At 49.7% G+C, this 24,440-nt stretch overlaps 1 protein-coding gene across 1 annotated transcript in view; it reads right to left on the bottom strand.

The window, feature by feature from the left end:
- MYLK (myosin light chain kinase) overlaps window positions 1-24,440 on the bottom strand; it is a 262,717-nt gene that overhangs the window by 32,453 nt on the left and 205,824 nt on the right. Inside the window, 7 exon segments of the mRNA XM_006092848.3 lie at window positions 375-578; window positions 1,827-1,920; window positions 2,017-2,049; window positions 5,594-5,896; window positions 11,309-11,462; window positions 13,338-13,465; window positions 14,209-14,259. Of these exon segments, the coding sequence (XP_006092910.1) occupies window positions 375-578; window positions 1,827-1,920; window positions 2,017-2,049; window positions 5,594-5,896; window positions 11,309-11,462; window positions 13,338-13,465; window positions 14,209-14,259 (967 nt within the window).

Here is a 24,440-nt window from a genome sequence, read left to right as displayed (position 1 = left end):
AAGAGGAGGGAGCAAGGTTACACTCTACACTCTGAGCCCCCACCCTGGACCCCTCCCTTTCACAGGCTGGTCAGGAAGCTGCTCCATCCCTCCCCTCCTCCTCTGAAGCCACCTCCAGATCAGAAGGCCCCTGAATGGAACCAAGGAGCCCTTTCACAGGGAGGTGAGGGGGGAAGGGGACGGGGGTCCTCCAAGATCTGCCCATTTGTTATGGAAATGAGCAGGGGCTCAGGGGGCTGGTGGTCAGTGGTCAGGCCCAGTGCTGTGCGCAGAGCTGTGCCGAGTGGTCAGTCCCTGGCTGGATGGGCTGTGAATGTCTTGCATTCACGCCCCTGCCTGCAGTGAAGGGGCGGGTGGGGCAGCGGGCTACTCACATCTCCAGGACCATGACGATGTTGGCCTTTTCTTCGAAGGCGTCCACACACTGGACCAGCTTGGGGTGGTGGAGGCAGTTCATGATGCTGATCTCCTCCCGGATGTTCTCTTTCTCTTTTGCCGAATATGCTTTGAAGAATTTCCCTGCCCAGATTTTTCCAGTTTTCTTTTCTACCAGTCGAAAGACCTGTCCGAATTTCCCACTGCAAGTGAAAGGAGGAGGGAAAAGGCACATTTAGCCAAGCTTTCCGCCCACTGGGGGATGGCCCACAAATCTGGCCCGCCTGTTTTCATAAAGTTTTATTGGAGCACAGTCATGCCATTTGTGTGCATATTGTCTGTGGGAGACCCCACATGGCTCCCCCCCGTCCCACCCGCCCTTGAATGTGCAGAGAAGTAGTTGCAACACAGACTGCATGGCCCACAAAACCTGGAACATCCATTACTTGGCCCTTTACAGAAAGAGTTTGCCAGCCCTGCTCTGGGTCAGGGAAGTGCATTTCTAATACTGCAAACTACTCTCCCCATCACTTGCCTGCTGCAGCCTGTGCTGGCCCCACATCCCACCCAACATGCCAGCCCTGCTGCTCCTTCAGCAGGTCACCGCCTTGGTGGGGCCTCCAGCGTGGCTGGTGGAGTTCTCTCCCCTTCCCACCAGAGGGACCCGTGAGGTCAGGTTGAGGAAGTCTCCCCAAACACAGAGAATGTCTGAGTGGCTACCTCCCTTCCCCCTTCCTCAGCACTGTCCCGGAGACAGCCCGGAGGCCCTGCTGCCCACTGTGGGACAGGGCGCGGTCCTCTGACAGCTCCCACTAGCGGTGCCGGCTCCCTGTACCAACTGCTATGAGGCTGGGAATACAAGCAGAGACCCCCCCTTTGCTTCCACCTCCCGTGCTCAGGAATAGAGTGCTAGCGGGAGGCAGCCCGGGGCGCTGCTGCTGGAGGGGGCGCTTGGTTGTGACCAGGGCCCAGGATGGGGTCCAACCCCAGGGAGGATTCAGAGTAAAGAGTGCGGACCAAGTGCGGAGAGTGCGCCAGAGTGGGCAGCCGTGCATTGCAAGGGTGTGCGTCCCTGAAGCCCTGAGCTAGCAGTGCCGCACAGGGAGCACAGGTCAGGCCGGCCTGCCTTCTGTGGGTCGGATGGGAGGGTCCCGAAGACAGTCTGACTCAGACATGGTCCCCTCAGCTCAGGGCTGTGTGGAGAATGAGGCACAGCAAAGGAAGGCTCGCCCAAGCCCTCCACAGAGGGGCCAGCGCAGAAATACACGCGGCTAGAGCCCTGGGTGGCCATGCTTTCGTGGAATGCTGTCCCTCCCTCCTGATGCTGCAGGCATGTCAGTCTGGGGAGCTGGCAAACCCAGGAAAGAACGGGAAGACAAGGCATGGAATTCACTGGGGGGTCTGTGTCACCCTCACGCTGGGGCCCAAAGGGTGCTTCCCACTCCACTTACGATCCTAGTCTCTCTTCGATGTCGTAGAAGTCAGACACTTTTTGTTCGGTATTGACCGTCACCGTCCGGTAATCGACTTCAGCCTCCTTCTCATCTGCAGGGTGGGGGTTGGGGTGGGTGTGAGCCATCAGATCCCTGCTCACCCCTTTCCACCCCTAGAGCCCACCCAAGGCGGGTGGCCAGCACTCACCATCATCGGACACCTCCACTTCATCCTTCGGCTCTGGGGGAGGCAAGGAGGGGACACAGGGATTAGTACTGAAGGCCCATTGAAAGCAAAACCTGCTGGGGGCTGTCAGGCACAACACCACCATGCCCAGAGCCTGGGCATCGCTGTGTGGTCAGTCAGCTTATGCTGCAACAGGGCCATGTGCATGCGGGCAGACACTAGCCTCCTCACCCTACCAGTCCCATCCCAGCTCCTGCCTTCATCCTGTCCTCTCTACCCTCGTGGTCCTCTAGGCACACCCTCTTCACATCTCTTCCAATCCCTCTGACTTTCAGAACCTACACACAATTGTGATGGACCTTTCTGCTCTGGCTCGAAAGTCAGAAACTTGTGATTGCCAGCATGTCCAATCCATTTATCCATTTACTGAAAGTTTTTCATGGAATTCCAGCCATGTTCCAATATTTGGCCATGTATTGTGGGTATACAGAACAAAATACATAGAGGCATAATACCTTCTTCTTCTTGTAGCTTATATCGTAGTTGGGGAGGCAAAAACACATTTCCTTAAAATACCCATGACACATCTATCTATCATCTATCTATCTATCTATCTATCTATCTATCTATCTATTTATCTATCTATAAAAGCCTAGCTATGACATGCACTGACCACCAGGGGGCAGATGCTCAATGCACAGGCATTGAAACATGGAACAGACTGATGAATCTCAGAGGAAAGAGGGGTGGGGGAGGGCAGGAAGAGATTAACCAAAGATCTTATATGCATAGTAGAGGCCTGGTGTACAGATCGTGCACCAGTGGGGTCCCTCGGCCTGGCCTGCAGGGATCGGACCGAAACCAGCAGTCTGACATCCCCTGAGGGGTCCTGGATTTCGAGAGGGCACAGGCCAGGTCGAGGGACCCCCACCAGTGCATGAATCCGTGTACCGGGCCTCTAGTATTATATAATCAAGCACACACTGTCACAGTGCACATGGAAGAAGGCAACACAAAACGGGGCAATTATAAAGTCCAGCAATTATTCTAAGAGAAGTTGCCCTTGAGTTGTGACCTAAAGCAGCGATCGCCAACCTTTCGGACCTCATGGACCACCAGTGGTCCGCAGACCACTGGTTTGGCAACTACTGACCTAAAGGAAATGATGGAACACAATGAGGAGGGGTGACGTCACACAATGGAACCCACAGGTGCCTGTGAGGTGTGGCGAGGGGGACATAAGCGGCTCCTGCTGCCACAGCATGAACGTGCAGGAGTGAATGGGGACGTGAGGAGACAGCAGGGGTGCAACAGATCACGTCCCCTTCAAAGCTCCAGGCTTTCCTTGGCCTTGGCCTGGGCGGGTGCCACTGCAATGTTATCCTTTTTCCTGCCTCTTTCCAAGAGGTAAAGAATCCTCTTCTGAAGATTGGACAATAATCGTGCACTATGGATGAGGACAGTGGGTGGGGAGTGAGGGCGGAGGGTGGGGTGGGAACTGGGTGGAGGGGAGTTATGGTGGGAAAAAAGAGGAACCAATGTAATAATCTGAACAATAAAGATTTAATTTAAAAAAAAGCTATGAATAGGCTTAAAGAAAAAAAAAAAGAATCCTCTTCTTAAAGAAATATGCTAAACACATGCAGACTGCAATTTGGTTGCCTGTCCTGGCACCCCCACTCTAACTTGCCTGCTCCCCACCCTCCTGGACTTCCTGCTATCCAACCTCCAAGTCACTGGGAGGCAGCCAAAGAAGCCCAGGCTCTGGGTCAGTCAGCTTTGAGTTCCAGCTTCAACTCGCTAATACGAGCTCTATAACCCTGGGCAACTAGCTTCTCCCCTGTAAACCTCATTTCTCATCTATAAATAGGGGAGATGACAGATCTACTTCAATGAGTTAGATGCATGAAACGATTCATGGAAAATGCTGAACATACTGTTAGCATATAGCAGTGCCTAATAGATGTCAGCCACGATGAATCATAACAATAAACTAAATGACTCTTGAATTCAGATACCCAAGCCAGGAACTGGGAGTCATTTAAACTTTTCTAATTTTCCCCCTCAACTCCCTACCCAAAAAGTCATCAAGATTGGCCAATTCCATCGCATGAGGGTTTATTTTAGTTCATACCCTTATCATCCCTCTCCTGGACTACACCACAGAGAACCAACTAGTGTCTCACTGACTCCACTCTCATCCCCTCCTCCACTCCAGTGCTTCTCATGATACAGATTCATGGGGGTGGCGGAGCGGGTGGATGGTGAAGTTCAGAAGAGACTAGGGGAGGGGTGTGTGTGAGTGTGGACATCTGCAGTTCCAACAAACTCCAGGGTCTCAAGATTGCTAGTCCAGACCACACTTTGAGTAGCAAAGCTCTACTCTTCCTCTAATTCTCTTCTTAAAAAAATAGACTTGTGATGGTGATCACTTTGCAGTCTATACAGATGTCAAATTATAACGTTGTACATAGTAAAAGAATCTCCCCCAAAAGGCAACATTCCAAAAGTCTTAGGAACACATGGGTCTGTCTAGCTGGAGTCTGTATGCTACTTGAAATAAACAGGTTGCATTAAAAAAACAAGCAGATCTATCATATCAAACCCCTGCCCGAAGATCTTTGATAGACTTCACAATTCGACCTGAACTGCCCTTTCAGGGTTGCTTCCTCCTGTTCTGACTCACACAGCACATGCCCTGGCCACTCACAAGCTTCTCAAAATGCCACACATTTCCATTACTTGGTACCTTCGCTCATGCTGTTTCCGCTGTGAGAGATGCCTCTCCTTAGTTTCCCTGTCGCTTAGAAGCCCATTCGTTTTAAGTGCCACCTCCTCTAGGAAGCCTTCCTCAACGTCCATGGCAAATTACTCATGCCTTCTGCTGTGTCTCCTTTGCAATTTGTTCATACTGCTAGATAGATGTAGACCATCTCGCCATCATTAGCTGTGTACACAGTTGTCCCCTTAGATTTTTTAAAAATGTATTTTTATTGATTTCAGAGAGGAAGGGAGAAGAAGATAGAGAAACATCAATAATGAGAGAGAAACATCGACTGGTTGCCTCCTGCACACCCCCTACCAGGGATCGAGCCTGCAACCTGAGAATCGAACTGTGACCTCCTGGTTCATAGGTCCACTCTCAACCACTGAGCCACACCGGCTGGGCTCCCTTTAGAGTTTAAGCAACTTGTCTTATCTGTCTTGGTGTTCCGAGGACCTGACACTGAGTAGACACTCAAATCTGAGTGCAACAGGAGGAGGAGGAGGAGGAGGAGGAGGAGGAGGAGGAGGAGGAGAAAGGGAGATATTGAAACTTCAGGTCTACCTGAGCTCCTGACTTCTAGGACTGTGCTCCTGATTGACACACCATTGCCCCCTGATGGCAGTGTGCCAATGCTGCTTAAAAAGTGGTATGTACTTCTTTTAAAGTATGGATCAGCATCACAACCTTGGAAATCAAGATTCCCAAAAATGCTGCCTGTCACCATGGATGTCTTCCCCACTCCTCTGCACCCCTCTCAGTCCAGGTTTCTACCTGCACAAGGTAGTTCACGCACATTTATTTCAGGCCAGAGACGAAGTGAAGGCAGCTTACCCTCAGGTTTCTCTCCCACCGCTGTGAGTTCAGACTCCTGGCTCGGCTCGCTGGTTCCGTACACATTGATGGCACGCACACGGAACTTATAGTCTCGGTCAGGCAGCAGGTCCTGGACGTTAAACGAGGTGCTGCGGCACGTGGCTAGTTCCTTCCACGTCTTGTCCACCGAGTCCCAGATCTCGACACTGTAGGACTGCACAGCACTGCCCCCATCGTACGAGGAGCCGTACCAGGACAGGGTCAGCGAGGAGCTCCGGATATCGGAGGCGCAAGGCGTGCCGGCTGGGGGGTCTGGCTTGTCTGGGGATGAAGAAGCACAATATCACCCAACTCTTCAGAATTTCAGGGAAAGAAAGGTTTTGAATCATGTGTGTCGGGGAGAATCCTAGAGAACTCAAGCTGACATCCCCGGTCCGGGCTCTGGTTCCCTCATGCACAAACCACCTATGAGAAAGCCCTACAGATACCTATGTGCTCGAGAAAAGTCTTTTCTTTTGGCTAGCTGTCCAGTCTGCAAGCCCTGATTTCCTGTACTTTGTCCTGGTCATAAGCATATTTCTCAGCGTAAACAGATCTAGGAAGCTGCCCAGAAGGCGTGGACTGCTTCCCATAAAAAATGTTTTGAGAGAGGGTTCAATGTGTGTGTGTGTGTGTGTGTGTGTGTGTGTGTATCCTTCAGGCCCTAGGCCAATGACCTATGACCTATGACATACCTAGGGGTCAGGCTACACTCTCCTTAAGACTTTAGAAACGCCTGCCTCGCTGAGAAGCAGACAGATCCGGGTTTGAACACAGCTCTGACCCCACTCACTCTTTATTTCCGTGCCTCAGTTTCCTCGTCTGTACAGTGCAAAATGTGGATAAGAATAGCACTTGGATCACAAGGTGGTTATGAAAAGTTCTTAGGAAAGTGGCCGAGTTGAGTAGCCATTACTGCCGTCATTGTTGTAGTAGTTTATTTCTGACTTTGTGACACATTTAAAGTTATCCCTGCCCTATCTCTTCTATCCACATAGAACTGGTATAAAACAAGTGAAGAATTCCAAAAGCAAACCACAGGAGCACATCACAACCATCCCTGACTAAGGGCCGGAAAAAGAGCTGAGGACACAAGAAGTGGTCGCCTTGGCGGGCTGCCTTCCCATTCAGACCAGCAACGCTAAGAACCGGAAACGCTGCCAACTGCCAGGCGAGTCACGCAGCCGATACTACATGAGGCTCTTGAGCTTTTCTGACTTGGTCAGTTGCTCATCTGAACCAAATTTTCCTATATTTTCAGATTCAGTTTCCGCAGGTAGTTGTGTTAGTCACAGTATTTAGCAACCCTTCATCCCTCCAAAGCAGGGAGAGGTGCAGAGCCCCCCAGCTAATAATTAAAACCATGCCTTTGTGCTATGGGAATTTATATGCTATTTATTCACATAGCGTGAACCCTGGTGAATTCCTCAACTCCCAAGACTAGCTTGTCTTTTTCATTTGGAAACATGGTGCTACTATGCACGTTCCCTTTAGAGGTTTTGCAAGCATCAAGCGAGCAAATCTAGGGACAGTTCTTGACTTCTACTCTCCCACCCCTGAGCAAGGCATGAAACCCAAAGAGGGTTCTTTCAAATGACCCTGTGCACACAGAGGGAAAAAACATTCTGCCAGTGTGTGTGTGTGTGTGTAAACATATACATACTAGTACATAATACATACACATATTCATTCTCTCCCCTCCCCCAAGCCCCACGGCTTCTCGATTCCAGCCAAGGACGCCCTGCCTAGAAACCATCCACCCTGCCACCCAGGCCTGGCCCGCGGTGGTGATGCTGGGACTGTGACGGAGCCTCCTTTCTGCAGCCACCCTGGAGGCCTCCTGTGATGGATCCACTTTCACTGGGTGTTATGTTCTCTTAGGAAAACTGTTTGTTCTGAAAGACATGTTGGACTTTTTAGAAATACTTCTGGTGTTGGCTAAGATGTTTATTGCTCTACACTCTCTTAGAGGCAAGTGGACCCAGCCCTCCAGGACCCAAGTAAAACAGTAAGAACTCCCAAAGGACGAAAGACAGACTCATTGCCCCCGCACCACCCCCCCCCACCATGGCCTGGAACATGTCTGAATGGCCACATTTAGAGTCACCTGGGTTTATGTAATGAATGCAGTACACCCACTGACTGATTCTCCTTCTGCTTTGGTCAAGAAGAGAAAACTTTGAGAAGTGTGTACTGTGGAAGAGGTACTACTTGTGCCCCACCCTGTCCAGTCTCTTGGTGAAAGCAAGAAAACGGGCATATGACGGATGTTACCCCCGGCCGTGCAAGTGAAGACGGAAAATGTGGAGAGCGGGGCTTTAAATCCAAGTGAAGCTTCATGCTTTCAAGGAATTTGAATGAAGGGGTTTAGGTGTCTGAGATTGGAAGCCCCACCGCCTCAGGGCCAGGGGCTGGGTCTGATGCTTCCTGGTTTTCACAACCTGCAGATCCCTGCAGAGGCAGACTCACCAGGGGTGAACCCCTCAGAGCAGAGCGCCTGCGGCCTGCCCTCCACAGCCGACCTGGTCTGGGAAGGCAGCAGCCTCAGAGTCTAGGGCCCGGAGCTCCAGGGCTCCTGGGGATGACTCCCTGGCTCCCCAGAAACCTGACTAACAGAGTGGGGTTTCTTCTCAGCAAATGCTCCCACTCCTGAGAAAATGGAGGCTCTCGAGGCTAATGCTTCTCACACGAGGAACCATCCTGGCGGGCTCTGCCTGCCTGTGTGTCTGACGATGATCTGCGGCTGTGCCTCACCTGCCTGGCTTGCCTTCACTGGCATGTCGCAGTCACTCGCATCTTTCCTGGAATGCCAGGGGCTGCAAGGGCTCCAGGGTCGTCTACCTGGATAGCCGGCCCTTGGCCCCTGGGAGGCTAAGGCACTCTGATTACCAAGAATACCCTCTGGGCCCTGGCAGAGCCAAAAGGAGATTCTGAAAAATCTTCAGATCCCTGCTCCTGGCTATCAGGTAGAATAAGATCAAGATCACATCTTGTTGAAATCTAAGCCAGGCATTACGAAGGCAAGTCTCCTGCCCTTAAATACCATGCAAGTTCCAGGCTCAGATAGCATTTGGGGATTGGTGGGTATTTGGGGCTCCCTCCACTTTATTTTTCTCCTTTAAAGATATGCAAAGCGACCTGTTTATCTCTTGCTGGACAAGTTACAGGAAGGAAATCATCTGGGCTGGGCTTCTCTCTCTTGCCCAAGTGGCACCCCCACCCTCTGAGGTTGTGGCTAGAGGTGCCAGCCGAGGCAGAGGCCCTCGGAGCTCCGCAAATCCCTGCACTGCCTTTCAACACATAAGCCTTTAAAAAAGCTAAGCATCACTCATTTAAACTAATGGAGGGGAAGGCTTATGTTTATTGTCATGTATAAAATGGGAGTCATAGCCTATCTGAAAAGAAAGCAGTGCTTTAAAGAATGTACAAGAAGAGACGTTTACTGCTGACAAGCAGAAGTTGTGCTAAAGCAGCCTTATTTAGCTGGCCTGTAAACGGATGCTTCCAACATGCTTGAACACCATCCAGAGTAAGCCAAACTGCCCCTGCTTCATCTCCTTTACATTTTACATCTAGTTATTCAGCCCTGATCAGATAATACACAGATGTCCTTAGAGACGTGCAGGTAAATCTGGGCTTAATCCAGGTTTACTTTGGACTAATTCTAAATCCATGGGCTCTGAATGAATGTGGCCTTGATGTTTGCATCAATGCAAGTCCCGTTTTATTGAGCAATTCTATTCTTAGCCCTACGAGGGGGAGGCAGACAGAAAGCCCATCCCCTCCATTCCATTCCCCTCCCAGGACGGTATTTAACATGCTGCTCCTGCCAGCTGGCGGGCAGCCACGCCAATGGCCCTGTCAGTACTGGCCGAGGAGAATGAGAAACTAAACCATAAAAGGCCAGAACTGCAGCTCGTGCAGTGGGGATGGGGGAGGGGAGTGTGGCACAGAGTGGAGCTGGCCCAGTGTAGGGGGCAGTGGTCACAGAAGAGCAGTTCAAAGGAGTGGACCCCAAAGTTGCCCACCCAGAAAAACTGGAAACTAATGTTTGCTAACAGGTGAGGGCGTGGGGCCAAATCAGCACTGCAGGTACAGTCTTAATGTAAAGACTGGATCACTAGCACCAACCTCCCCCCACCCCCCACCCCCAAGTTCCTGACTCCACGGGGGACACTACTGAAGTAAGCATCCAGAGTCACCAAAGAGAAGAAGAGTGAGAAAGGGTCTCTTCCATCTTTTGTAGATGAGAATCCTATTCTCTGACTCCTGGTACAATGATTCCCAGATTTAAACTCCCAATTTGAGGAAACAAAAGAAAGATGAGATCAATAAACCCCAGGTCAAAGGCTTTCATGAGCATAATGTATGGAGGCCCACAAATGTGCAGGGACACTGCCTACTGTCCATCAGTCTGCTGTGTCATCTCTTCCTTTCTGTCCTGAGCACCTGCCAATGGGGTGGGGGTGGAGGGCAAGGAACTGAGCTTGACCAACAGTGGGGGACCAATTAGAAAGCTAGTGGCTGTTTCAGGAGAGAGTGGACAATGGCATGATCAACACAGCAACTGGGATAAAGAGGAAAAAGTGAACTTCACAAACAGCCTGGAGACAGACTCCGCCCAGTATTGGGATGTGGGAGATAAGAAAAAGGGAGTGGGTTTAGGATTAGGAGGTCACGGTGACCTTAGAGGGGTGATCCCAGTAGACTCCTGGGGTGTGGAGGGAGGCTTCAGGGAGCTGACGAGTGCCTGGGGGTGAGGAAGCAGAAGCAGAGTAGAGAGCACCCCCTCTCAGAGGGTTTGGCCATGAAGAGAGCGGGAAGAGATGTGGGGTGGCTGAAGCGAGACGCGGTGTTGCAGGAGTCATGCAGGCCTGTGTGTTTGGCTAAGATGAGAGAAGGAGAGGTGGAGTTGAAGAGAAGAGAGGAGGGGATGGAACCCCAAGAGCCTGGGGATTCAGAGTGCAGGAGAAGGAAGCGGCCTCAGGGAGAGACGGGTGGGCCAGGTCCAGAGCCTGGAGGGTGCGGTCAGCCTGGGGGTGGACAAAGAGATGCCTGAAGGTGCGGGGCCGTGAAGCTGAGCAAGGTCAGGCCTGATGCCTCCTGGTTTCCTGAGAAGCTGGAGGCCTCAGCCTGCAGGGTGACAAGCTACCTCAGAGTGGGAGAGGGCACTGAGCAGCACTGAGCAGCACTGAGGCCTCGGCCAACCCTGGATCTTGTCAGAGACCAGACTGTGGACTGATGGGATCTTCCTGCAATGCCCTAAAGTCAGGAGGAGGAGCAGTGCCTTTTCCGGAAGATGGCACTGATCCAAGGTGAAGACTTCAAGGGGACAGAGCTGGGGGCGGGGGAGGCAGAGTGGGAGAGGGAGTTGCCATGCCAGTAGGAGAGGCCTGGAGCAGCGGAACTCAGGTCTCCGAAGAGCAGAAAGAGAGAAGCCAGGAGGGACTCACAGGGAGAGGAAGACACTGCGAGGGTGTGCACGTGGGATCTGGAGTTCTCATGAGCATGAAGCACAGCAACCGTGTGAGCTTGGGGAGAGGGAAGTAAAGTGGAGTCCGAGGGGCTGTGGGCAGAGAGGATGGGTGCAGAAGGAGTAGGTCCCTGGGAGGTGAGACCCTGAGGTCCCTCATCCTGCCTGGGGGCTCTCTACCCTTCCCATCCCCCACTGCCAGGCCACCCACCCAGACTCACCGACCACGGTTAGGTTGACCTGGGCCTGCCTGCTGCCCAGCTTGTTCTCCACCAGCAGCGTGTAGCAGCCGCAGTGCTCCTGGCGGGCGGCCAGGATGGTGAGCTTGCTGCCGCTCTCGCTGTTCTCCACCTTGATGTGCTCACTCTCCTGGATCTGCGGGCAGACAGTGGGCAAGCGCTGGAGACGAGGGCCAGGGAAGGGGGGGGGGACCCCCATTCCTCACTGCACGGCTGTGGCTGTGTGGGGTGGGTCTGGACTCTGGGCTCCCCCCCAAGACCCTCCTCTGCTGCCTCCAGAGCCAAGCCTCCATGTGGGGTCCAGATCCGGGGCAGGCAGGGCGTGCTGAGCAGGGTCAGGGAAGGGACTCTGCAGTTGCTGCTCTAGATCAGAATTCAGAAGTGTCTTCGTCTCCCTCCTCCACCCTGGGATGGGAGGGTGGGAGAGCACATCTGAGCAAAGTCACTTATGAAGCCCAGCCTATGGGTTCTGACCTCTTCTGTGCTGTTGAAACCATAGCCACTAGCCACATGTGGCAATTTACCTTTTAATTAAGTGGAAACAACCCAAACACCCATCAACCAGTGAATGGATAAACAAATGTACATCCAGACAATGGAAAATTATTTGGCCATAAAAAAGAACGAAGTTCTAATTTGTGCTACAACACGAATGAGCCCTGAAAACATTATGCTAAGTGGAAAAAAGCCAGACACAAAAGGAAACACATTATAGAAATCCACTGATATAAAATGCCCAGAATAGGCAAATCCATAGAAACAGAAAGTAGGCGAATGGTTGCTGGGGGTGTGGGAGGGAGGAAGTGATTGCTAATGGGTCTGGGGCTTCTGTGTGGGTTGATAATATTCTGGAATTAGATAACTGTTATGGTGGCACAACCTTGTGAGTATACTAAAAACCACTTTAAAAGGGTGAGTTTAGCAGAGTGAATTTTGTGGTGTGTTAATTATAACTCAACAGAGCTATTATAATAACTTTTAATCACTTAACATTTAAAATTCAGTTCCTCAGTTACACCAGTCACCGTTCAAGCGCTCAACAGCCACATGTGATTAGTGGCTACATATTGGAGAACAGATACAGAACATTCCCATCACTACAGAAAGAGACAGAGCTGAGCCGGGGCTAAATGTCTCTGAGAAGGGATGAGACTCTACCCTACTTCAGGCGACACTGGCCCAGACATCGTCCAGAGCTACATGCTTTGGGATGCTAAAGGCCAGCTTCTCCTTTTTATCTTTTGAGACCAACCCTCCTTTCCTTCCTGGTACTAGCCTCCCATTTGGGGGCCTTAAGACAACTTGATGGTTTGGAAATTGAGCAACAGAGGGCTCAGAAGAAATCTTCACTCCTTCTGTAGAGTTTCCCATTCGTGCCAGCCACGGTCCCAGGGCCTCTGTTGATCATGCATCTGGGCACACACTGCCAGTGTGGGATCTCCAAGTTCCTTTACGAGCTGGTTGTTTGGAATTTCAAACATTTTCCCATAGGGCCATGATTATAAATGGTAGCGTGATTTCTGGGCCAGCAAGCCAAAATTCTATTTTACGTACAATTTATCTATCCAAATACTCAGATTCACTTTTATCCCTTCGGCATGTGGTAAGTTTAAGCTGTTCCCACAGATTGGGTTCATCAGGCTGGCACAGAATCACAGAAGAACCCGTACAGGGGCTGAGAGGTCATTTAGGTTCGTGGTTCCATTTTCCTGACTCTGAGTAGAATTCTAGCCTGAGATATCGAAGTCAGGTGGGAACCAAGGGTGGTTTCTATTGCTCCCTTCATACTTGTCTCTATTATACAGCTAGTCTATAACGCAGGTATTGTTTGTAGATTTGGAAGGAAGGTTGTTTTAAGAACTCAGCTGTGATGACTGGGTGGTGAGTGGTGAGGGCTCCCCATTTCTAAGCCCCTGCGATGAGGGTGATGCTGTCTCCATTAGAGCATTTCCCACCCCCTTCAGCCTAGAGGCTGCATGGCTGTTCCCAGGCCACCCCCCTCTTTACTGACCTGCTTTCGGAACTTCATCCAGGTGCAGGTGATGGGCTGGGTGCCTGTCACTTTACCGAACAGCTCCACAGACTCTCCTGCACGCACCTTTTGGTCCTCCGGAAACTGGATGATCTGGGGGGGCATGGCTGGAGGGGACAGGCGAGAAGGTGAGTGAGGAGGAGGGAGCCTCAGACTTGCCCATCTCATGCGACACTACTATCCACATCGGTCTACTGCTCCTCTCTGGAGCCTCCAGGGTAAGACTGAGGGACGTGGTCACTGCTTCGGAACATCTGAGCTGGTGGACTTGCTAGGTTTGTTCACCTCTTTATTCTGATTCCCTCGATGTGGCCCACACAGTGACATGGCATTATTCTCCATTTGTGGGTAGCTCAGGAATTTGTATCTTGCCCTAATTTTTTGAATCTACATTCTAACTCCTTTATTAATTAGACAGCACCTTGCTCTTTAACCTCCAGGTCACCTTGGCTGAGAGGCTCAATATGGTTCATGTCCCCAAATGCCTTCCAATGGAAACAGACAAGATTCCATGTGACAAGGACAGACCGAGCAGAGCATTAAACAGCACAGAGCAGATCGCCTCCTTAGAGACAGAGTGAAGGGCAGAGGGTTAAGCAGAATTTTGCAGAAGGGATGGGAGAGTCACTACTACTGTGTGATGCTGTCCTTACAGGGGAAGCAGGAGAAAAGACAAGTAAGTGAGAAGCTGGGGACCAAGCTATGCAGAGGCTCTGGGGGAAGGTTCAGCCTGAATAACACTGAGCTTGAACGAGGGGACCACATGCCCAGTGGTCAGGCTAGCAGGACAACGAAAAACCCCTCCTGGCAGATGACTCCTTTGCCCCCACACATTGCTACGACCAATTACCTGCTTTTAGAGGTGTCTTGGGAGCAGGTTTCTTTTTCACAGTTGCATCACCTAAAACAAAGAAGTTCAGGGGTTACTTTCTGTCAGTTCTGTGTTTCCCAAAGCTCCTGAATCCTAGGAGGGCGCTGTCTTGCCCACTGGCCCTTCATCCAGGCAGAGCCCTCAGTCCTGTGTGTCTTTCTGGGGATCTTGCCATCTCACACAGACAACCTCACAATCAAATGAATATCAGGACTTGGGGGCCTCTGAAGGGGGTCCCTGAGGCCTCCATTGAGAGAAAAACTGAACAATGCTTTAGCCTCTATTATCCATTTCAATGACCATACCCAAACTTACTCCCTATTCTCTCACCCCAACTTTCAGGAAACTCAGAAAGGAAATTATGTCAGATAAACCAACTAAAATTAGCCTTTGGTGTGGATCCAAGGGTCTCAGGCTTCCTTTGGGTCGCAGACTGTGGACTGGTGGCTTTCATTTTTTACATCTTTGTTGAATGGATCAATGAATGAATGAACAAATGAATGAACTAACCAATGGTCTCCTCCATTCCCACTGCCAAACAACTCATATTTTAAAAATGACCCAAACAGACCAGTTTTTCAGCACAAACCTATTCATTTGGCTAAATAACAATGTGGTAAATAGGCAAAAATATCTTCAGCTATGTTCATGGCTTGTTTTCTCATTTCTTTCAGGTCTCCGCTCAAAAGCTATCTAACCTATTTATCCAAGCGAAATGAATATCTAACATGCAAACAAATACCTGAATGTGAATGTTTATAGTGGCTTTATTTATAATCGTTCAAAACTAGAAGTTATCCAAATAAACTCAACTGAAGAATGGATGAACTGTGGTACCTTTATACCATGAAATACTACTCATCAATAAAATAAGCAAAGTACAGATATACAGCATGGATGAATCTCATCGGTGATTTATCTCTTAGGCTAAGAGAAACCAAAATCAAGGGCTACGTACTGTATAATTCTATTTCCATTACATGTTCGAAAGGGACAGAGAATAGATTAGTGCTTGCCAGAGGTGGGTGGTGGAGGGGTTGGCCACTAAGAGGCACAGGGATATGTTTTTGTTTATTTTAATCCTCACCGGAGAATATGCATTTTTTTTTTCATTATTGATTTTTAGAAAGAGAGGAAGGGCCCTAACCGGTTTGGCTCAGTGGATAGAGCGTCCGCCTGCGGACTGAAGGATCCCAGGTTCAATTCTGGTCAAGGGCATGTACCTTGGTTGCGGGCACATCCCCAGTAGGAGGTGTGCAGGAGGCAGCTGATCGATGTTTCTCTCTCATCCATGTTTCTAACTCTCTATCCCTCTCCCTTCCTCTCTGTAAAAAAAATCACTAAAATATATTTTTAAAAAAAGAAAGAAAGGAGGAAGGGAGAGAGGAATCAAACCCACAACCTAGATAAGTGCCCTGACTGGGAATCGACCCTGCAACCTTTTTTGTTCCAACTGACTGAGCCACCAGACCAGGGCGAGGCACAGGGGCATGTTTTGAGGTGCTAGAACCATATTATACTGTGATGGTAGTTACACGACTGTAAGCGTTTGTCAAGGTTCACAGCACTGTGCACTAGAATGGGTAAGTTTTAATGTATGTAAATTATACCTTAACACAAAAAAATGGAGGAAAGTCATTTAACCAATGAGATCTTCCCTAACCACTTTATATCAAATATCAACCCTATACCCCTAGCACTCTTTATCATGTGTACCCCACTTTATCTCCCTCAGGGCACTTATCACCATGTACAAACTATTTACTTATTTATTTATTGCTTGCCCTTGGCCTCCCCCTAAAGCAGTGGTGCTCAACCTTGGCTGCACATTAGAATCACCTGGGAATCTTTTTAAAATCCTGATTTCCAGGCCCCATCCTCCAGAAATTCTGTTTCTTTGTTGCTAATGTTGTGGCCCCACCCCATAACAAAGAAACAGAATTTCTGGAGGATGAGGCCTGGAAATCAGAATTTTAAAAAGATTCCCAGGTGATTCTAATGTGCAGTCAAGGTTGAGAACCACTGCCCTAAAGTATAAGCTGTGAACCCAATGTGCCGACACACAGCTGCACTCGATAACTATTTATTGGATGAATGAGCGGGGTTTTGCCTCTGTATGTTACAGAGAAGCAGCACTATGCCCTGGCTTGGGCACGGAGTTGTTCTGTGGCCACAGGTAAGTCAGATAACTCTGTGGGCTGTCAGTTGTGCATCAGTAAAACGGGAGGAGTGCTGCTACCCACCTGGGAACCCCAGAGCATCCTGTAAGCAGTTGGTCCCTGACAGAAGCACAGTGAGAGCACGGAGCATTGGCTGCCAGTTACGTGGCTGAGCCCAGGGAGAGGCCTGCCTCCATCAAGTTCACCCTAGTTTGTCACCATCATTGATCTGTCCATTCAACTCATAAAGACTTACTGAGGGCCTACTATGTACAGGGCCAATCAGTTACAGACTACTAGCCCGGGTACTGAGGAGAAAACCAACCAAATGTAGAAATCAGGACTTGTCTTTAAGAGCTTAAATGTCAAGACACGTGGCCTTCTTCTTTTGCCATAAAGGACATTTATAGGACAGCTGGAAAATTTTTACTAAGTCCAATAAATTAGATGATAGATAGTATTCTATCAGTGCTAATTTTGTGTTTTGATCTCCCAACTGTTCTTTTATAAGAGACTGTTATTAGGAAATATACACTAGAGAATTTAGGTGCAGAGGACAACATATGTGCAACTTACTTTCAAACTGCTTATAAAGTGTGTGTGTGTGTGTGTGTGTGTGTGTGTGTGTGTAGTGGGAAAGAGAGATGGAAAAAGAGAGGGAGAGACAAAATATAAAGCAAACATGGTAAAATGTTGATATTTGGAGAATATGAGTGAAGGGTATACAAGATTTATTTGTACTATTTTTGCAACTTTCCTATAAATCTGAAATTATTTCAAATTAGAAGTTGAATAGAAAGTTTAAAAAATAAATTTATCCAGCCACATGACATGGCTGTTCACATGAGGGGGAAAGGAGATGGTTAGGAAGGGTTAAAGGCTGGGGCACAGGATGGGCCTGAGGACTAGAGAAGATCTGGACTAGAGAAGGGAGCAGCGCCGTCCCATTGCTCAGGGACAGGGAGTGGCTATGAGCTGAGAACCGGGGTGATGTTTGGTGGAGGTTGGCCAGAGCACAAAGCTGGGATTAGAGAGCAGTGGTGTGAAGATAGTATGACAATTTTAATCCCAGAAAATTAAAAATTCATTTCCTCAGTCACACTAGTCACATTCCAAATGCTCAGTAGCCACATGTGGTTAGTGGCTATCATGTTGTGCAGACATAGAACATGGCATCGTCACAGAAGGTTGCATTGGACAGTGCTGGTGTAGGATGCCAAGTCTGAGAGTTGGGTCTTTGTCCTCAGTCTTACTGGGCTAGAGGACATCTGGCGGTCTCTACAATCCCTGGGGACAAGGACACCCAATTAGGAAGCTACTGCCATACTCTTGGAAGGAACTGGTCACACAGGACCAGCTTGGGTAAAGGCAGCTTCTTTTCTTTGGAGAGAAGCAGAAGATATAAATAAGAGACAGAGGAAAAGTTAAATAAAGTAGGGGCTAAAACAAGAGGGAGGTACAAATACTCCTTAGAGAATTCTTGCTTGGATAAATGGGGAAAATTATATTGATAGATTATGGAATTTGGGAGTGAAAGACGTGGTTTGACTTGGTGAGAGTGAAAGTGGTGGATGAAAGAATTTAATCTGTATGTAGGCAAAAGCCCAGGATCAGAATTCAGAGATCAGAGAAAGGTTGGTGGAGATTGGAAGTGAAAGATTTTAGGATCAACGATGGAATATCATGGAAACTGATATGGGTTAGCTCTTTGGGGAAAAGAATGCAGTGAAGGTGAGCAGGGGCCAGGGTCTGATCCCAGGCGATGCCCACGTGAGGAGCTGGGATGAAGGAGAGGGGCTGTGGAAGGATTCCGAGAGGCAGAAGGACAGCCACTGTAGCCAAGGGCAGAAGACAAAGGACACTGGGAAGTGAGCTTTAGGTATGACCAGCACCGAGTGATGGGTGGTGTGGGAGAGGGCAGGTGCAGTGGGACAGGGGTGTCGGAAGTCACTCCAGAGGAGATTCTAAGGAAACAGGTGGGGAGTCAACTAATCCATCCAGAATTTCAGAGGTGAAAGCGACAGAGAGAAATGGGGTGACAGAAGAGGAATGTCAAGCTAAGGTTTCTTCTAAGGTGAGAGAGAAGAGTCTGAAGGCTAGGAAAGGGAGAGCTCAAAGATGCTAGCCAGGAAGAACATGAGAAAGCCAAATCCCCCGCGAGTGGACACTGGATGGGACACGAAATACCCATGACTGGCTGAGCAAGGAAGCCCCTGCCCCTCTTCATCCCAGGCTGTTGGGAAGGCAGAGGGCATAACTGGAAGGGAGAGGCTGTCAAGGGAAGAAGAAAGGCTTGGACCACAGCCAGGCTCTGACCTCCTGTGGAGAGGGAAAGCCATCCGATCAGAGGAACTTTGTGGAGGCCTGCTGTGGGCTTAGTTGTGCCCCCCCAATTCGTATGTTGAAGCCCTAACGCCCATACCTCAGAATGGGACTATAAGATAGGGCCTTTGAAGAGGTAATTAGGTTAAATTGAGGTTGGTAGGGTGGGTCCTAAGAAATTGGGACACAGAGGAAAAGCCATGTGAGGTCACAGCGAGAAGGCAGCCATCTACAAGCCATGAAGAGAAGCTTTGGGAGAAGCCAAACCTGCTGACACTTTGATCTTGGACTTCTAGTCTGTGGTGCTTTATTAGGACGAATGAATGCAGCTGTGGTTGGGGCTCTTGGGGCCGGAAGGAGGCTGACAGCCCCTGGAGTGGTGGGCCAGGAGCTGATAAGGAAGGGGCAGCAGCACAGTATGAAATCAGATGATGCCAAAGTCCCACCCTATATTCTTCCTGGCCACCCTGGGAAAACCTATGTGCCAGAAGTAGAGTCTGAGCTAATATCCGTCTGTCTGTGTTACAGACAAGTGAAACTGAAGGCCAAAGTTTTATATTTGTTCTTTAAATTTGGAGCTTCTGCTGTTTGAATTGGTTAGCATTTGAAACTGCTTTGGTTCCTATTAGTAAAAACAACTTTAAATGTCAGCAATGTTCTGTATCCTATTCTATACGTATTTTATATGACCATCTGCTGCAGCCCATTGTTTCTGGGCTTAGAAGAACCTGATTTATGGGCTGGAGAGCCGAGTCACCTGATTCCAAACCGGTTTTCCATACAGAGCTGGATTCCGTTAGCTGTTTTAACCCGTGGGCACCTCATCCTTTTTCTCATTTGGTTCTTACCCCAATCAAACACAGGCAGGGCACCTCACACTGTTTCCATTTCACAAAAACGGAGATGGATTTGCACAAAAGCCAGATGACTTGCTGGGTTCGTAAGAGCACATGTAGCTGAGTAGAAATACACCCCAAACCCAAACCAGGATCTTCTCCCACACCACTGCGTGTCCCCTTCTCCCAAGGCCCCCTCCCTGCCCATATCCAGTCACTAATATATGCCAAGTCCATCAACTAAAAAGCTCCTCGGACTGCCACCTTCCACATCCCCTCTGTCACCATTCTAGTCCTAACTATACCACTCCTAGGCCCCGCCCTAACATATCCATCATTCTGTGTCCAAAGTTGTCTTTCTTGAATACAGATCTGTCTCAACCTCTCCTGTGACTGCCCACTGTCACTCAGGATCAAGTCCGACTCATCTTCCAAGGCCCTTGGGGATCTGCTCCTGGCTTTCATCTCCAGCCTGCTTTCTTACTGCTCCCTCTTGGGGAACACCCTCACCCTTGCCTTCAATGCTCAAATTTAGCATGCCTCATAATCACCTGGGAAACGGCTAAAAGCACAGATTCCTGCCCTTGCTGGTTGGTCCCTGCACCACCATCAGGGGCTCGGGGGTGGGCACTATTCTCTACACTGAATGCCTTTCAGTTTCTGCAATATCAGGCTTTTGCTGTCAGCTCTTTGCTGACTGTTGCACCTTCCTCAGGCAGGTCTCAGCTCATGGCTCACTACTACCAGGCTGGGTTCCATGCCCCTCTGAGGAGGTTCTATCTCCGCACCCATCACAAGGCAATGCAATTGCAGAAACTTGCCTCAACATGCGTATACGACAGCAAGTTACCTGGAGACAGGAAGAGGACCCATCGTGCTCACCTTCTGTATCACCAGTGCCTAGCACGGTACCTGCCACATGCTTGAGAAATAGCTATGAAAGGCATGAGGGAACCTTTGAGGGTCTCTGTTAACCTGGGAATTCCAACAAACATGCCTGGGCTCTGATGCTGAGACATGGGTCCTGGGGCTTGAATCCTGGTGCAACTTCCCATGAAAGGGAGAAGCCTCCAGTCTGACCAGCTAGATGAAACCTGCCAGGTGCTGAGCCTTCACACTAGACGGGAGAGGGAGGCTGGAAGAAGGGAGGCAGCCCCATGAAAACATCACGGATCAAAGCTTTGAATTTGGTTGACACCAGGGAAACCGGGAGCAGGGGTGGGGAGGCCAGCCTCTAGGTGTCTGCATAATCCACCTTTTGCTTCTGCCCCAGCCTGCCCAAGTCCTAACCTAGTCCTGGCCTCATGAACCTTCTGCCCTGGCAGGGAGGAGATCAGCATGCCACAGAAATTTCTAGACTGCTCCATCCGAAGGCATCTGAGTACATCTCTCCAGTGACTCAAGGGTGGAAAGACCAGAGCAAGCATTGGGGAGATATTTAGAGCTCGGAGGCGGGTCTTACGGAGTCAAAAGGCTCTGAGATAATGAAAAGCAAAGGAGAATCGGGGATGAAGCTGGAACAGCCTTGGGTACCAGTAGGTCCCTGGTCTCTGCCTCTCTGGGGACATTGCCCTTTTTCGGTAGTTAACTAAAAATAGACATGAAAATCTTCACAATTCCCAAAATCAGCATTAACTTTTTGCCAAAGGCTCCTGAAGGGGACTTGGCCTGGGTGAAGGGTGAAGGGAGCACCCACACCACAGGCTGTGTCAGAGCAGGAGGGTAGCAGTGAGGCCTGGGGGTGGAAGGCTGAATCCCACTGCCCTGCACTGGAGCAGGCTCAGGGCTCAGGGCTCAGGGCTCAGGGACAACCCCTCCCCTGCTCCTTCCAGCTCCTTCCAGATTTGTGCAGAAATACTGGTGATTTTCCCAGAATTAACATCTCTGGGCAAATTTCCTGGACACATCCCCTCACAGCAAAGGCTGCCACATGAGAAGATTCCACAGGAACACTGCTCCTCTTGTTACTGCAAACACCCACCCCCAAGCCCCAGGACACAAAACGCCAGGATGGTTGTGAAAGAGGCGGCCGGCAGGGCTGAGACACTGCCAGGGTGGCCTGACGGGCGTCCTCCAGGCCCTCCTGCCATTTAACTGGCTTGTAGGAGATAGTGGCAGAGCCGGGAGGAGCTGAGGCAGCAGCTCAGGGGTGGAGGGTGAGGGCCCCATCGCTTCTCATAGACCAATACTCTGATTGGGAATGACTGGGAGTTGGTACCAGCTTTCAAAGACATTCATGGAAATACCCAGCTTCTCTCCCAGGCCCCACATCTTTCATTGTCAGGCGAGTCTCCAAGTCTCAGCCTCTCCAGTATCTCCTTTTAGCCCTTTGGATCCTATCAGGATTAACATTCCCCATGACCTGGAGAGAATATTTAAAAGAAGGGTTTGATTCTGGGGAAACCTTTTAGGAAAACTGGACACTGCTTCTGATATCCAAAGACATTTTTAAGTTGACATAATGTTTGGTTTCCAAGACAGACACATATGGGAGGTCAAAGCAAAGAGATCTACAAGCATCATAATCTTTGGGGTTCAACGTGGGGACTGAAGCCTAAGTGACCGGTGCCAGAGGGCAGCTCAGCCAAGGCCAGGCCTGGAGCACAAAGGGGCGTTCAACCTGCCTCTCCCCAAATCCCAGAGACACGATGGAGGCAGGGACTTTTAAAGCATGGAAACTCATGAACCGATTTGAAAAAAAAAAACCAAATACTCATTCTATCCCTGCCTCAGGCCAGGCACTGACCTCATGTTGAAAACGTGCCCTATAGAAGCCCATCGATCTATTTTCTCAAAGACCAGCAACTCTACAGACCAACAGGCCTCATTCCAAGTCTGTTCCTGGCATGGCCTCAGCTGTATTTCCTAAAACCATTTCCTTAAGCCCCACTGATGTCTTCTTCACACAAAACTCCATTCAGACTCCTTCCAGCTCAAACACCCTAGACCTGGGCCTTATGCTTACGGCCTCCTTCCTGCCAGGACATGTCTGCTGCTGTGTAACACAACCCACGCTGGCTTCAGCCTCCACACATTATGGCACCAAGGGGAGTCGGCTGACCCCACCTGAACTGTGTCACTTAGAAATACACTCCACTGAAGGGCCTGCTGTTGGAGCTGGAAAGCCTGGGAGCAGTTGGAGACAGTCCCCACTTGACATGTGAGGAGGCCAAGGTCCAGAGGGGCAAAGGGCTTTTTCACCAAGGCCTCAGGCTCAATTAGTGATAAAACCAAGACTTTTGTCCCCTGCCCTCTATCCCGGTGGCTATCTGGCCACACCCTGTGCCTGAGCAGGCTGCCGCCCACACCCGCTCAGCTCAGGGGAGGCGAGCTCTGGGCCGGAGGAGTCAGAGTCTATGAAGCTCCCTGACCACTGCCGTTAAATGCCCATTAGGAGGGGAAATCAGTCGTAAAATACATTGGGACAATAGACAAAAATTGAATGTAGATGTGGATTAGATAGCAGTATAGGGTCAATGTTAAATTTCCTGATTTTAATAACTGCATGTGGTTATGTTCCTAGGAGATATACAATGAGATGTTTAGAGGTTAAGGGCACGATGTTTCTAATTCATTCATTAATGGTATGTGTATCTATATGATAAGTGGCAAAAATGTATGCATATCATCTATATAAGATATATTGTAAATATATAGCTGTATGAATATATGAATGACAAATTCAGTGGTTCTCAACCTTCTGGCCCTTTAAGTACAGTTCCTCATGTTGTGACCCAACCATAAAATTATTTTCGTTGCTACTTCATAACTGTAATGTTGCTACTGTTATGAACCGTAATGTAAATATCTGACATGCAGGATGGTCTTAGGCAACCCCTGTGAAAGGGTCGTTCGACCGTTAAAGGGGGTGCGACCCACAGGTTGAGAACCGCTGATATATATGACTATATACATACCAAATGATAAAACAATACAACAAAATGTAAATAATTGGTGAATCTAAGTAAAGCGTATATAAATGTTTCTTGTACTATTCTTGCAACTTTTCTGAAAATTTGAAATTATATCAAATAAAGTTATTTAAAAATTCCCATTGAGAGGCATGCAGCAAACACCCTGACAGGTCTCAAGATCCAGGGAAGCACGCCATTCCCGCCCCCCCGCCCCGCCCCGCCAGCTCCAATGACAGTCAGACCTCTGCACCCCAAGCGCAGACAGAAGTGCTGCCCAGCCTGTGTGGACAACACAAAGTGTGGCTCTGAGGCTACGCCAAGGCGCAGGTGACTGCTGTGGCAGGAGAGTAGAGCAGGGTTGGCCTCACAGTTTCACATCTCACTCGCCGTGAGACCCTGGGCAGGAAAAGTTAGTTGTCTAAGGCTCAGCTCGGCTCATCTGTAAAATGGAAACAGCTCAGTAGGGTGAGACTTGCCTGAAGTGGCACAGATTGAGCACCCAAGAAGATGCCTGTGGCACGGGTGCTCAATAAATGCTTATTTTCTATGACGAGCAAATGATCCTCCAAGTCAGGAGTCCTCACAATATTCATTATGGCATCGGTGCAGTCTCTCCCTCCAATAATGTTATCATTCCTCTTCAAACAAACCACGTTCTTCTCCTCCCTCAGAGCCTGGCCCAAAGTCTCCCCTACCCTGAAATCTTCCCACACGACCCCTCCTCACTCCTGTACCTGCGACTGGGTGTCTGGCAGGTTAACTTGTACTTGTCAGTTTCCTCTTGCCTGCCCCTGGGTGGGGCCCGGCCAGCTCAGCAACGGTGGGGCTCCCCCAGGCTCTCAGGTCCCCGCGTGGATGAGTGCTGTCCACTCACACCTGACAGCTCACTTACAGGACTGAACGCGGGGCTGCGGAGGGGAGGGCTGCAGAAGGGATCTGGCCACAATCTGTTTGACAAGAAAACCACTCAGCCTCCCTCG

The sequence above is a fragment of the Myotis lucifugus genome, unplaced genomic scaffold (assembly GCF_000147115.1).
Source record: "Myotis lucifugus unplaced genomic scaffold, Myoluc2.0 scaffold_105, whole genome shotgun sequence".
Taxonomy (NCBI): Eukaryota; Metazoa; Chordata; class Mammalia; order Chiroptera; family Vespertilionidae; genus Myotis; species Myotis lucifugus.
The sequence above is the reverse complement of the archived record's forward strand: the minus strand, read 5'-3'. Positions and strand labels throughout refer to the sequence as shown.